The sequence below is a fragment of the Solanum pennellii genome, chromosome 4 (assembly GCF_001406875.1).
Source record: "Solanum pennellii chromosome 4, SPENNV200".
Taxonomy (NCBI): domain Eukaryota; kingdom Viridiplantae; phylum Streptophyta; class Magnoliopsida; order Solanales; family Solanaceae; genus Solanum; species Solanum pennellii.
In genome coordinates this window covers 71,804,726-71,819,341 of record NC_028640.1, presented here as the reverse complement: position 1 = coordinate 71,819,341, position 14,616 = coordinate 71,804,726, and the positions used below count along the sequence as shown (strand labels likewise).

Sequence of the window (14,616 nt, the reverse complement as noted above, 5' to 3'; positions counted from 1 at the left end):
AATAACCAAAGTAGACAAAACGATTGGTCAAAACATAAAACCCAAGAAAATAATAGTAAATGACAGTGGCGGATGTAGATTGCGTACTTCCGCTGTAATAACATATTATGTTCAATGTTAAAAACCTTAAAAGTTGAACTCATAGAGTTTAAATCCTCGATTCGTAACTTATGAGTACACAAGGGTTTTATCCAAAGGATCATGAGGTTACCTGGAATGTGGGATTCAAATAAATTAAACATAAAAAGGATGAAACAGATGAACAAAATGAAGTAAAAGACTGGTAACTGCTAATATGTTACATCTTCAAATTGTAAATAACAGCATAAATACTTAAATATTGTCATAGAACAGGTTACCTCATCAAATGTTCAAGCAAATGAAGTAAACCAAGTAATGTCAAGACTGATTCATGCACCTGAGACTGTGCCAACTACACCACACACTTGGCATGTACTAGAAACTATAAAAGTTATAACACTTTGGCGAAAGCACGCCGTCAACAACCCTTTCAATCTGGATGTTCCAATGAAAAGCTTAACCAACTCGCGAATTTTTTTTGAGCGGCCTATGTATTCTCTATAATCTAAAACTGTTCTTGTACCCACCATCTGATATAGCTAATCCTGCAAAACGAACATGTTTTAAGATATTTCTGCCTCCATGTTTGTACTTCGTCCTTGATCTGCATCTATAGCACATGAAGGTTGTCGTTACAAGCAACTGGTGCCACCTCTGAAGTTACCTGCTCAACTCCAATACCAGCATTTCCCTCGGTTGTAGCTCCTCCACCACACTGAGAGTTGATTCTAAGGTTTGAAGTTCCATAATCAGAACCAGAATTGTTGGATGGAACTAGATCACCCATAGTGCCTGCAAAAGGTGCAGGTCCGGATCCTGTACCTTGAGTCATCACAGCAGCATTTTCATGCAAAAGGTGCAGGTCCTGTACATGAAGGTTGTCGTTCCAAGCAACTGGTGCCACCTCTGAAGTTACCTGCTCAACTCCAATAACGGCATTTCCCTCAGTCGTAACTCCTCCACCACACTGAGAGTTGATTCCAAGATTTGAAGTTCCATAATCAGAACTCAAATTGTTGGATGGAACTAGATCACCCATAGTGCCTGCAAAAGGTGCAGGTCCAGATCCTGTACCTTGAGTCATCACAGCAGCATATTCATGCATCTCTGGTTTAGCTTGATTTACCATCTGAACTTCCGAGTCACCAAAAATCTTTGTGCGTACATGATAACTGACATCTGAAACATTCCTTGTCTGCTTTTTCTTGAATCTGTGTTTCTTTGGTTTCAGAGCTGCTGCACTCTCCTGATTGCTGATTGCCAAATCTGTGACCTTCTTCATTGGAACGACAGTGTATGAAGAATAGTTAGGCGCAAAACCGCTAGACTGAACAGCCAACAATGCAGTTCGAGCAGCTTTGATCTCTGCTTCCTTCTTCGTTCTAGCTGCTGCTCCAATATATTTCATTCCCCCTACGTCAACAGTACATGTAAATGATATAATTTTGCTTTCTGAGTCATACCTCTCGCATTCATATTGTGGGATTGCAAAATTCATCTTCTGAGCATACTCTTGCAACAAATTTTTGCACAAGCCTGTTTCATGCTGAAAAATACACCAAACCATGCAAAATAGAAGGGTTTATTACTTTCACAACATGAAAAATTGAAAGTTGACCGTACAACAACCAAGCGAAAGTACTAAACTAATTAAAAATAAAAAAATTAAAGTCTCTTCATAGACAAACGTTTACTCTATTATACAAACTTGTAGAGGTCATCAAATGCGAACCCAGGATTTGAAGACCGCATATGCACCAATTATTATCTTAATTTAGGCATTAGCAAAACTTTCAGTGACGATTAACGGATAATGTCGTATTCAATTGGTCACTAATGGCTTGAACAATGTAGAAATATTAAATACAAATATATAGATCAAACATGAGCTCTAAGCTAATACTTGAACTTTACTTTGTTATTATATAAGTTTGTCTTTAACTTTCTTAAAACAGTTGAGTATAATAGCTCAGTGGTCAAGTTGGGTCGTTTTAACGGTTGGGTACTTTGGCTTAAACCAGTGGCCCGAGGTACGCTTCTACGTTTTCTATGGGTGCACTTAAGTTATATCCCAGTTTCTACAAGTTTCTCAAGATATATATACATATATACACATGATTTTTTCCGAAGTTAACGGGTGCACGTGCACCCCCACCTATACATGTGGGTCCACTGGAGGCCATAGAGCTGGATCCACATGATACTACGTACGTAGCGAAGGAAGCAATCTAACACACTTCAAACTAAACATATAAGCCCCTAAAGGTAGTTAGAGTAGTTATGCTAAAGCATATCTCCATTGCATTGTGCACCTAATTAACACAACCAGGGAAGTCACACATGAGCTATTTCAAATGGCTGCCCAAACCGTGACAATAACAGTCTAGTTTCAAATCCAGGAACATGAATGCAAATTAAAAACATTTCCCATATTTATGCTCCGTGCGATATTCCTCACCAGCTTCTCTGCAGGTATTTAGAGGACTTCAAAGACTCAACTGCCATATCTTGCGGGGAGAGGGGGAAAGGAGCTCGGATGACTAAAATGACGAATAAGGCATTCCACCACAAAATGGAAGTTTATACATTCACCAAACACTAAGATCATTAAGAATGGTCTATGTAAGTTATTGGCATGAAGATGCTGGCCATCATAGTGAAGCCCTCCGCCACCGCAGATCGAAATTCAAATGGGAAAAGTTACCGAAGATGCAAATTTTTGAGGAAACAGTAGCATAAGAGATAACAACGGCCAAAGTTTTCTTGAAAAGTAACATATGTATTTGCACAAGCTAGATCTGACACTGTGGCTTCCGGTCAGAACACAGGAACAGTCACGATCGTAGTGCATAAGAGCGCAACAGCACAATTGTTTTGTCTTAAGTGATGAAGGATAAAGCAAATTACCACTGGCTGAGAAAGGTTTTCCACTGACCCAGAATTTCCAAGACTCATGAGTGCAACTTCAGCAGCTGATTGCTCCGCTGCCTTGCGATTGTAAAATCCAGGCAGAGAATCATATCTATCATTGTCCACAATCACTGTAGACGTAAATGTAGGCTCATGAGAAGGGCCTTCCTTGATAGTCTCATAAACAGGGGTAGGAAGTCCAACTTTCTGGGCATACTCTTGCAATCGGCTTTTGAAAACATAACAACTTGTCACACCTGTAATATGTTTAATAGTAAGTGACGATCGCTATTAATAAAATAAGCAATAAGCAATAAAAACAACTTCAAAGCAGAAAAATGACAAATAAAGATAAGAGAACTAGATTTTCAGCAATTTTATAATAATAACAATAATACAGAAGGCATGCACATATATATATATATATATAAATCTCTCTCTCTCTATATATATATATATAAATCTGAGATTTCAGCAATTGGGACCATCAAATCCCGTGGATAAGACTATGTAAATATTTTGGAATGGAAACTGTCCTTATTTACTTTTCCTCTCTTTTAAAACCCTAACATCCCTGTCCAAAAACAAATAATTGCACCTATCCAAAATTATATGAAGTAGACAAGTAATACAAAAGAACTATGCTAAACAACCTCTGTTGAGCCTTTAGCACAAAATTACTAACTTTAATGGGATACATATGTATGAATACTCCAATCTTTTACATCACTCAGGGGTCGTTTGGTAGGACATATTACAGAAAATAATACATGTATTAGCGTTGATAATATTTAATACCTTGTTTGGTAGTGTTTCCGACATAGGTAATACATTATTATAGGGTGTATAACTAATAAATAGAAACCCATGGTATGAGCAATAACAGGGCTTAATACATGGTTAAAGACAGAACTACCCTTCAATACACAACCAAACAGTAGATCAGAAATAATTCTTGTATAACTAATCCCAACATTACTGATAAATCCTATTCAGGTACAATTCTAATGCACCCTACCAAACGACCCTTCAGTTTCAGCAATTTAGACAAGCAAGGATATATGTCTCAAATCTCTTGAACACACCTCCTAAAATAAAGGGCAAAGGAACATCCCTTCTCATCAGATATCTTATTCAAACAAATTAATTAAACAAAGACTGCATAAGTAATTTGCCTATCTACCCCACAAAGATAGGAGTGAGGTCCCGTACATCCTACCCTTACATAAGCACTTCCCATTGCAACAAGAGAAAGCTCTAGCTAGCTCCAACAAAGGTAGAATGCAAACTTAAACGATCATGAACATTGTTATACTAGATGTAAGAATTAAGTCTGGTATGATGCTGAAAATGAGGGTTTTTTGCCATGGACTGGACAAAGAAATGGCTTTTTGTATGTACATACTATGAAGTTTTTGGTAGTGGCAGGAAGTTTTTCTTCGTGGCCTCTAAAGATAATTTGGGGAGCCAATATACCTTATAAGATAGTATATTTCAGTTGGATATTGCTCATAATGGATGTTGAAACAAAAAAAATTAGAGAAAAAACGTTTGCAGTGATATAGCAGATGTCTCCTTTGTGGGATAGCAGGTACTTATTCATTTGAGGATAAGCAGGTACTTATTCCTTCATTTTTGAGGTTGTTGGTCACCTTTGTCATCTCTTTTTCAAAATATCAGTCATATTCCAGCAATCATTAAGGATCTCATCAACAGCTGGATGTATTTCAAAGGAAATTCGAAGATGAAAACGATATGGAGGACTATTAGTTTTACCTTTTGGACTATATGGCGGAAAAGAAACTTGAGGTGTTTTGAGGGCAATAAATTCCTATACAGATGCTGAAATTTATATGTTCATGTAAATTAGCTACATGGTACAATCTGTTGAGCTTAACAGAAAGAGGCGAACAAAATGCCTATTACCAGAGGAAAGCAACTCAAATATCCAATATTGTAGAGCTACATACCTAAAATCCCCAAATAGACTAAAAGCTATACATTAAATCTTTATAAACTACAAACACAGGTAAAAACTGCTACATTTATCACAGATAAACAAGCAAACCAAACACCAAATCACCATATACCTCAACTACCCATTAAACTAAAATGAATTAGCCAAAATTAACTTCTTTTAGAACTTAACAACTTAGGATTTTTCTTTCCCCTCTAACAAAGATTTCATCTTTTTTCCTCCTTGCTATTTCTTAACAAAATTTTCATCAGAAACCAAAATTCATCATAAAAACTCAAAAAAAAAAAAAAATGCAAACAAGAATCTGAGGCTTTTTCTTCTTGATTTGCTTATCAAACACTGAATTCAATTGATCCTAGAAAAGTAAGACAAAATACAAGAAAATTCAAGAGATAAATAAGGAGAAAAAACCGTACTTCTGATGCTTTCGTTGTTCGCCATTTTGGTATTTTCGCTATTACCAAAGACCAAAGAAGAGAATGAGTAGAAACCCAATGTTTTTATTTTTATAGAAGGAAAAACTGAACATGGTATTTATTCTCTGAATATAATTCCATAAATACCCCTCAAACTTTTGAGCCACCTGGAAGGAACAAGGGAACAGAAATGTTATTCTCATCATCTTAAAGGGTAAAAGTGGAAATTGAATGAGCAAATATAAAAGCCATTGGATTCTAGGAACTTGAAATATTTTCTCCTCATCTTCCACTTTAACCTTCAAATTTCCAGCAACATTCAAGCACACCCTCCAACCCTAAAACCCCCAAATATACTTTTGTAGCCTGTAGGTATACATATACATACACCCACTTGTCTTATTTGGTTAAAAAATGATTTCTTTTTTCATCTGGGTATTCATATAGATGTGCATATTCACACACCCACTTGCCTAATTTGGTTAAAAATTGAACTTTTTTTAATCTGGGATTCATATTCATGTGCATAATACACACCCACAATCCCTATTTGGCTAAAAGTTTGATTTTTTTCTTTTGGGAATTTTTGTTTTTTTGGTTAAAGAATAGTCATAGTGAATCTTTTTATCTGTGTATACATATAGAATGATCATATTTACACACCCACTAGCCCTATTTGGCTAAAGGTTGGAGCTTTTGGGATTATCATTTTGTAGTTTTGATTAAAGGAATAGTTCAGGTTGATTTAATTTTTTTATCTGTGTATATACATGTTCATATTCACACATCTACTAGCCCTTTTTGGCTTAAAATTGGATCTTTTTTTGGAATTTTTGTGTTTTTGGTTAGGTATAGTTCATATTGGATCTTTTTATCTGTGTATACATATAGATCTGCATTGCCATATTCACACACCCACTAGTCCCTATTTGGCTAAAAGTTTAAGTTTTTGGGAATTTTTGTTTAGTGATAGGTTGGATTGGATTCTTGTTAAGAACTCAGATATAAAGAATGGAGGAATCAGAAAAGAGAAAGGAGAGGCTGAAAGCAATCCGAGAGCAAGCTGCAGAGGCTGGAGATAACAATGAAGAACAAAATTCTATTGGAGGACCCCTTGATCATGGCCTTACCAATCCATTGATAGAAACTCCTTCAGCTTCCTCCAGGAAGGATGAGCCAAGGCCTAGATTTGACTACTACACTGACCCCATGGCAGCTTTTTCTGCCAACAACAAAATGAACAATCTCAGCCCTCAGGTTTCACAACCATGTAACACACCTCCAAGTAATTACATGTTCTTTCTTGAAGTTTATGTTTCTTTTATCCCTTTATATGGCTGCACTTCTGCTGAAGTTATTCATAATGTTTGGTGTTATATGCATTACTTTGTGGATTCCTGTATTTCTTTTGTAAGTACTAGGTGCTTAAGGGGCAGTTTATCTTGCTGAACTTAAAAGAGATTTAGGTTAATGTAGAGCCATTGAGAGAAAGTATTGGAATGAAACTGGTCTGATGGAGCGGAATGTATGTTAAGGATTCATATACCGACGCCAACTAGTTTGGAGTTGATGTGTAGTTGGTTTTCTTGTTATTCTAAAGCCATGGAGAGAATCCACGTCTTTGAGTTAAGTTTTTACCAGTTTGTAAGTGTAAAGTGCAATACCTTTTCAAGATCCCAAAGACTCAAGGTCGGGTCTTTATAAGATGTGGGAATGAGGCTGAGATGGTTGAGGCATGTGTAAAGGAGAGGTGCAGATGCCCCAGTTAGGAGGTGTGAGATATTTCGTTGTGGGCTTGAGAAGGGTTAGAGATAGGCCTAAGAAGTATTGGGGTGCGGTGATTAGGTAGGATATGACTAGGCAATAAGGTCTACGTACACTCTACCCTCCCAGACCCCACCTGTGCGAGTAGACTGGGTTTGTTATTGTTGAGTCTCATCTGAAATTTGGTTCTTTGTTTAGTTGAAATAATGAGAGTCATAGAGATCCTTTCATGCATTATGTTAGGCATCAAGGAAGGAAAACCAATTCTGGTTTTCAAAAGGGAGATGTGTCAAAAGGCCGGGTATCATTTTTGGAAGAAAAAGACTGATTTGCCAAAAAATGAACAAATATGTTGACTATGAAAATCGATCTTTTCTTTTTTTGCATACAACCCATGTGGTAATAAGACGATAAATTATCCATAAGCTGCTACAGTATGTTGTGCAAGTAGTGGAGTGTCTTGGTAAAAATACCTGTCTCTGATGATGGCTGAGATGCCAATTTAGATTCTATACTACAAAGTAACTGTAGGCAAACCTGAGTGTATGGACTGTACAGCTATTTAATTTATCTATTTGTCTCACTACTTATTGTCCTATCTGTTATTCCCTCTACACCAAAGAAAACCAATTGTTACACTGGAGTTCCTGGAGATATGTTAAACTAATAATTTAAAAATATGATGGCTATGAAGATGCTCTATCAAATTCAAAATAATATAAAGCGACATTCTTATATGTCAATATATTTTTTCTTTTTTTTGGTGAAGTAAGTAGATTAATTTCAAGGCATCAAGAAGATGCAAGCTTTACAAGGATAGATCATTTAAGCTCACAAAAAAAAGATCTGTAGCCTCTTCCTAAGCTATACAGCTAACAAAATCCAAGAAGAGTTCTACATTATTTACAGGGGTCAGTTTGGACCAACTAAAAAGGCTAACTAGACATTTGCCTCGCCAGAGATCTCTAGAAATTGAAATTCCATCGAAACATCTTTTCTTCCTCTCTGTCCATAAACACCAGAAGATAACACCAAGGATCATCATCGACATACTCTTGGTGGCTTTGTTAACATCCCGTGAATTCCAACTTTCAAGAGCATCCCTAACAGTGAAAGGCATGACCCAAGAAAGGCCAAAAAAACAACAGAACATATTCCATAGATGTGAGGCAGCTGGGCAGTGCAGAAGCAAGTGGTTGACACTTTCTGTGTGCTTGTGGCATAAATAGCATCGGTTAGCAATGTATTCTAGTGTCTATAAATAGGATCTCAAATGTAGACACAACAACAATTCAATAATATTCTTTTCATATATTTCTCACATATCAATCTAAGACCCTTGTCTAATCTTTTTTCTTTCAGGACCTATGAATGCTGGCTCTCTAGCTTATCATGCTCAAGGCAACTATAACTCGGCTCAAAGAACATATCGGCCACGAGGAGTCAATGCCATTCCTCTTGGAATCCGTAGGAATACTAATCCCTTTTGCACGCCACAGGGGAACTCCACGTTGGGTAGCTCTCTTGGCACACCTAACAACTACTCTTTGCCTAATTCACCGCAAATTGGTGGCATTTCCAGCCATGGTTCTCCTCAAGTTAGTGGAGGTTGTAGCCAATATGGGCAAGGTAGCCCCTACCAAGGTTCAGGATTCAGAAGCAAGGCTTACCAAGGTTCAAGAGGAGGCAAGGGTAGATTCAAATTCTACTATAATGAGTCAATGGTGGAAGACCCATGGAAAGCATTGAAGCCGGTTATATGGAAGCCACGTGGCGATACACAGGACTGTCTGAAATCCCGGCTTCCCAACTCCATCAGCGCAAAAAGAGCTAAACTTGGAGAGACTCCAACAAAATCCACTCCCCAGAAAAGCCTCGCTGAATATCTGGCTTCCGCTTTCAATGAAGCAGCTGGTGAAGACACTGTGAATAATGAATCTTACACATAAAGCTTTTGATGCTTGAACTTTTTAGTTATTTTTATGTCATATACTCCTGTAGTTTCCGCAAATTGTAAGTTGAGCTATAGTCCAAACCAAATCTATACAGTTTCCTGCTCATTTTATGCTATCATCGACGCCTAATAAGTTTCAATCCATGTCAATATTGACTAGCTCTTGATATCCTTGGAGTGAAACAGATTTTATGCACTCAGGTTTGATTTCTTTTTGGAACTGTGAACTCAGAGTACAGATATTGGTTCCTGTTTCATTTACCAAAGAAATTACATTGATATTGGAAGAAGGTTATGTTTGTATTTGGTACGTGGAAGTTACTTTTTATGGAGAATATTTTTCGAAAAATGGTGTTTGGTGAGGTATTTTTTGAAAAAGTATATATATTAACTACTAGTAAGTAACAATGCTAGCAAATCTGGTAGTGTTTTGAAGAATCTTTTAGTTCTAGAGATTAATAATAATGTCTAAATATTAGTTTGGAGCAAGTAATAAAGATCCAAGTTAAAGATAGTTTTAAGGAAAAGGGCTTGTGAGAGCATTTTCAGTAACCAAACATCCAGAAAATATCTATTTTTTTAATAGAAACATATTCATGAAAAAAATAACTTCAGCAACAGACAGTTTTTTTTTTTATCTCCTTCATCATGGTCATATTTGGATCAAAAAAAAAATCTAAATATTTCTTCCCTAGTTCTTTTCTTTTTTTCTTTTGATAAACTGATTACATTTCTCCCCTATTACTTGTATCCAAAAACATTTGGTTCATGAAAAAGGTTTCCATCTTTCTGGAAATGTTATCCTCCAACAACATCAAATCCTGTTCAAATAACAGGTTTACTTCAAGATTGAGTTTCATGCACAAAACAGACTCACCTCTCTTTTATCTCTAGAGATAACAGCTATGATTCACGAGAATAATTTTCAGAGAGCATAAGTTGTCAAAGATTGGTTAGTAGCATCACATCAACTGTGCAAAGTTTATCCCCTAGCTAATTTCAGAAAGTAGATGTTTGTTTAATGCCAGAATTTACTGTAGATTGCATGTAGGTCGACTTTCTGCTCCATGCATATCTCATCCATGAATGTATCCATGAGTTGCCCTGCCAAACTTGAATGGTCATTGACAAAGGTGTCTATAAAGACTCGAACAACCTTTCTTTCTTGTGTTGTGGCTTTCAAGCTAAACCAAGTCAAGAACTTCACTCTGAAATCTGTTTCTATAAGCCCTTCGTGTTCCAACTTCTTGATGATCCCTACAGAGTACTCATAATCACTTACCTTCACTTGTCCAATGCCACGCAATTGCACTTCCTTTGATCCATTAGTTTGACAAGGTGTGGCAGGTGCACTTGAAAGTGGACTAGCTAAAGGAATGTGCATCTTGGGAAGAGGGGATATAGGAGATGCATTAGCTTGGCTTTCAATGTCATTCAGGGAGCATGGTTTTGGATCATAAGTTGTTAGTTTGTGGTCAGTAGAACTCATTGACTCAGCATGCATCAGTGTACTATCTATAGTGGCATTATCTGAACCTGACTTGTAGCTTGTCTGTACAGGAGGTGTTACCCAATTCACCTCCTGAACCCCCAAAGTCGCTGCCTTGCTGAAGAAAGAAACCTTGCAGAAGTACTGAGTCAAAGGATCAAGACCATCCAGCTTAAATCTCTTCACAGGGCTTAGTGCAATAAAAGTTGCCTCATCAGGATATTTGTTTGTTGTGGACTTCCGGTACCACAATTTGAAGCCCATAAGTTCTTTCAGCACACAATCATCATATTCGAAGACAATCGTTACTTTAGATGGAGATTGCTCCTCAAGATGTATCCGGCAAGCTGTCAAGAGTGTTCAATAAAAGCAAAAGGTGAAATCAGTAGTGCACAGATATAGTCCTATGCAGAATAAGTAATGTACGCAAAACAGAAAGATGAAGAAGACAACGATAACATATCAGTTAGGCTTGCATGCTTCCAGATTCTCATGAAAATAGAAATCCATCTTTAATTGTGTGGCTGGAACTTCTTGCAAAAGCTTCGGTATTATTTCATAGAACTCTACAGATATCCCACAATATGAAAGTCGAAGTTTAAACTTGAACAAAGAAGACACTATTACAATGATAAATGCGAGACTTCCTTGTCAAACATTAAACTATCGTAACCTGTTTCCTTCCAGATCTGTTTTTCCAGAAGTAAACAATAGTAGAGCTATTGACTTGCAGATATTCAATAATAAATTGCCTAAGAATACTCACACATCAGAGTCTCTTCCATTTTCGTATGACTAGAGAATTGATTCTGAAACATGGAATCAAAAGTGCCCACTGCAGAGCCACACAGATTCTGAACTGCAGTACCGCAAGAAAGCCTGTTCACTATCCTGCGATCCATTTTCTCTGATGCCTGTGCAAGAGGCCCTACTTCGTTCTTCAGCATCTCAGCAGCCAATTCAACAACTTTCAGCAGTCCTTTGTATTTCTCTGTTTTCTCTAGAATATTATGGCTCAGAGAGATTCTTGAACACAGCACATCAACTCTTCTCGCCTCCTTTGCTGTCATCAATTGTTTTCTCAAGGTTCTAAAACAATTCATATCAGGTTAGTTTTTCTTTTGTGTGTGAGATAAACCATCGAATTCAAAAAAAAAATTGCCATCAAATTTCTCTGGATTGCTAAAAAGATACGCATTGAAAGCAAAATAAATAAATTAAAATTGACATTTTCCTCTGCTGATGTGAACACACATGAACGTTCCCTATCAGACTTTTTTTGGGCAAAAATATAGCCATTAGCAGAAACTACAGACCATTCCACAGTTTTTTTATATATCTTCTGTGTTAACGAGGATGTTATATAAGGTCCATTACTTCCTAATACAGACAGGCACACATTTCCAAAAGGAAAAGAGCATGCAGATGAGGGATCAGTGGTAGCAAGAAAATCACTGTTGGAGCAAAACATGGTAAAGAAAAATGAACTACCATGTACAATCCACATTCCTGGATCTACCTTTCTGCTAAATACACATATGTAACGGGTTAAAGGAAGAGTTAAATACCTCATTAGCCCATTAATTTTTCCACAAGAAACACAATAGAAATCTCCATCCAATTTTGGATTGATGCAATTCTTCATTATGCCTGATTGTTCATGCTCAAGTGCACATTTTAGATGGCATGACAATCCACATGGTTTAGTTTCATCTTGAGAATCAGAATCACAGGTTAACCACAAGCTAGGGTCTTTATTATCATCGTACTGATGACAAATGCAGCAAGAACATCGTTTGCAGAAAACATCATCTCTTTCAAGAGAAGCTCTACATACCAGATTATGACAGAGTAGGACCTGGGTTTTGCTTCCCATCTCTCGATTAACTTCATCATTCTGAACCGAAGGTTGACATTGATATTCTTGCGTCCGCTGCCTTTTATAGGTAGGGCCAGTATCTGTGTTAGACTTACAGGAAACCAGCTTTAGAAGGTGATCTATCATTTTGAATTTTGTGTAGCCAGAGTATTTTCTCTCTTCGCCCATCTCAGCACATATTATCTCTAGAAGTTCTTTTCTGGTCAGCGAGCTCAAGATCTTCGGCGCATCTTCAGGGCATTGGGAAATTTCATGTACTAATTGCCTTCTATCTTCCATACTCAATTGGCTAAATTTATAGGGATCGAGAACGAGACCTGAAAAGGGACCTCAGTATTAATTTAATCAAATTTGAGCATCACAATTCAACTTCAAATACCTGTACCTACCCTCTTGATTGTTACTAGAACTATCATGTGTTTTAGCACACTGAGATATCCCAAGTATAGTGAAACAGAACAGTGAAAAAGAAACACTATACCGATCTAGAATATTAAGGGGTGACTTCTATAAAGATTTTGGTAGTCAAAGCCACTCAAGATTTATCAGGTCAAATTAACAGATGTCACGGTGAAAATTGTTCCAATCACAATTCACAACTTATGAAGATTTGTATTTATGAGTTAGCTAGTATGTATCTTTACAAGTGTATAAATCAATCAACTACACCTCAACGCCAAACTGTTGATTGAAGCGAGATAGGTCAAACTCGTCAATTCAAAATAACTCAGAGGCTGTGATACCTATGTGCTAGCAAGCTGCACCACTACCCCTCTCTCCACGTGATTACATAATACAATTATGATATTAACAATTTAAAGGAAGAAACTACCAAACTCCCCAGTTCCACAATGTCAAGCCAGAAGTTGTTATTGAAAAAAAAAGAAAGCTCTTAAGACAAAAGTTAGCTGTGTGATATCCTATGTCCACAAGTCCAATAGCTAATGCAACCTAGCTAACACCATTCAGAGAAATTTTCCCTATTTGATAATCTTTATCGCTCATAGGTGATCAAGATAATTGGGTTCTCTCTAGTTCTCTACTCCTTTCACCAAGGATGAAATGTTGTTAATGTGATCAAATCAACAACTCATTAGATTCATTCTTTCTTTTTCTAATTTGATTTCTTGTATAACGTGCTAAAAGAACCAAAAAAACCATTAGCTTATCGACATAATATTGCATCCTTCTATATGTGGTTGCTGCCAGTTCTCCACCATAACGAAACTGCCACATCCTTATATCACTTGCATACTCTATAGTCTATAGTCAGCCTGTGTATGCTCAAGCTTCTCTTGCATCAGAAATAAGAATAATGACTGCACTTTAAGCATAAAACACACGGAGAAGGTATGTGTACGCTTTACCCTCCCCAAACCTCACTTGTGTAACTACACTGGATATGTTGATGTTGTTGTTACTTAAAACAGAGAGAGGATTCCATCTTTCCTAGCTGCTTATAAAACAAGTAGAGAAATCAAACTGACACAAATGTAGTCTAAACTCAACTTACATTGTCAAGTACAAAACTTTAAGAAACTAAATCATATAATAAACAAAACTAACAAGAGTATACCAAGTCCAATTTTTTATATTTTTATTTTTTTTTTTTTTTTTTTTTACCCAAAGGAAAGAGACAAAACCCACCACCAATAAAACATTAGACATGCCCATCACCCATCATCACTCATCAGCTCTACACAGTAAATACAACAACCCCATAAAAAATAAAAAAAAATAAAAATAAACCCTTAATACCTGATAATGCAGACTCCATAGCTGAAGAAAAAAATTTCCACTGCCCTATTCCTTTCTCATTCATACAAATCAAACAAAATAACCAAACCCCACTTAGTAAAAACTCACAAACTAACCCAAAATACAACAATGCAGGTAAAAAGACTCCACCTTTATGAGATCAAGAAAATCTCAAAACAAGAACAACATTGTTTACTACTTCTTTTCTCTGTGTGTGTGCGTGAAAGAGGCAAGTTGTGGGTTGGGGTAGTGGGGTAAAGAGTGAAGGGTAAGCATTAAAAAGTTGGATAGGAAAAAGAGAAAAAAACTATTATTATTATTATAGTATATGTTGTAGCCATGGATGTCAGGTTATGGAGGTGATTTTCAGAATGTGAAAGCGAATGA

At 36.7% G+C, this 14,616-nt stretch overlaps 3 protein-coding genes across 5 annotated transcripts; 1 reads left to right on the top strand and 2 right to left on the bottom strand.

Annotated features, from left to right (window-relative positions):
- Positions 1-268: 268 nt before the first annotated feature.
- LOC107015573 (double-stranded RNA-binding protein 1-like) lies at positions 269-5,494 on the bottom strand. Its single transcript, XM_015215886.2, has 3 exons — positions 5,386-5,494; positions 2,989-3,248; positions 269-1,627 (listed from the first exon to the last, which is right to left on the bottom strand). Exons 1-3 carry the CDS (start codon positions 5,408-5,410, stop codon positions 692-694), a joined length of 1,221 nt encoding a protein of 406 aa, XP_015071372.1. The 5' UTR covers positions 5,411-5,494; the 3' UTR covers positions 269-691.
- Positions 5,495-5,644: 150 nt separating this feature from the next.
- On the top strand, positions 5,645-9,330 carry LOC107018407 (protein SICKLE-like). Of its 3 annotated transcripts, none has more exons than XM_015218879.2 (3): positions 5,645-5,757; positions 6,353-6,670; positions 8,512-9,330. In XM_015218879.2, the coding sequence occupies exons 2-3, from the start codon at positions 6,397-6,399 to the stop codon at positions 9,096-9,098; spliced, it is 861 nt and encodes a 286-aa protein (XP_015074365.1). In that variant the 5' UTR covers positions 5,645-5,757; positions 6,353-6,396; the 3' UTR covers positions 9,099-9,330. The 3 variants fall into 3 exon arrangements, with proteins under 3 accessions (XP_015074365.1, XP_015074366.1, XP_015074364.1); XM_015218880.2 differs by having other exon boundaries at positions 5,649-5,753; XM_015218878.2 differs by having other exon boundaries at positions 5,656-6,670.
- A 538-nt stretch (positions 9,331-9,868) lies between these two features.
- On the bottom strand, positions 9,869-14,616 carry LOC107018406 (VIN3-like protein 2). The gene is made up of 4 exons (XM_015218877.2): positions 14,230-14,616; positions 12,161-12,788; positions 11,359-11,681; positions 9,869-10,939 (listed from the first exon to the last, which is right to left on the bottom strand). Exons 1-4 carry the CDS (start codon positions 14,291-14,293, stop codon positions 10,122-10,124), a joined length of 1,833 nt encoding a protein of 610 aa, XP_015074363.1. The 5' UTR covers positions 14,294-14,616; the 3' UTR covers positions 9,869-10,121.

What these genes read in the sequence shown, in the direction of transcription:
- LOC107018406 (XM_015218877.2), bottom strand. Translation starts at nt 14,293, where the DNA reads ATGAATGAGAAAGGAATAGGGCAGTGGAAATTTTTTTCTTCAGCTATG. An exon ending in TATGGAGTCTGCATTATCAG is followed by an intron (nt 12,789 to 14,229) that starts GTATTAAGGGTT and finishes GTCCCTTTTCAG; the next exon opens with GTCTCGTTCTCGATCCCTAT. An exon ending in AAAATTAATGGGCTAATGAG is followed by an intron (nt 11,682 to 12,160) that starts GTATTTAACTCT and finishes GAATTGTTTTAG; the next exon opens with AACCTTGAGAAAACAATTGA.
- LOC107018407 (XM_015218879.2), top strand. Translation starts at nt 6,397, where the DNA reads ATGGAGGAATCAGAAAAGAGAAAGGAGAGGCTGAAAGCAATCCGAGAG. An exon ending in ACCATGTAACACACCTCCAA is followed by an intron (nt 6,671 to 8,511) that starts GTAATTACATGT and finishes TTTTTCTTTCAG; the next exon opens with GACCTATGAATGCTGGCTCT.
- LOC107015573 (XM_015215886.2), bottom strand. Translation starts at nt 5,410, where the DNA reads ATGGCGAACAACGAAAGCATCAGAA. An exon ending in GAACAACGAAAGCATCAGAA is followed by an intron (nt 3,249 to 5,385) that starts GTACGGTTTTTT and finishes AACATATTACAG; the next exon opens with GTGTGACAAGTTGTTATGTT. An exon ending in AAAACCTTTCTCAGCCAGTG is followed by an intron (nt 1,628 to 2,988) that starts GTAATTTGCTTT and finishes TGTATTTTTCAG; the next exon opens with CATGAAACAGGCTTGTGCAA.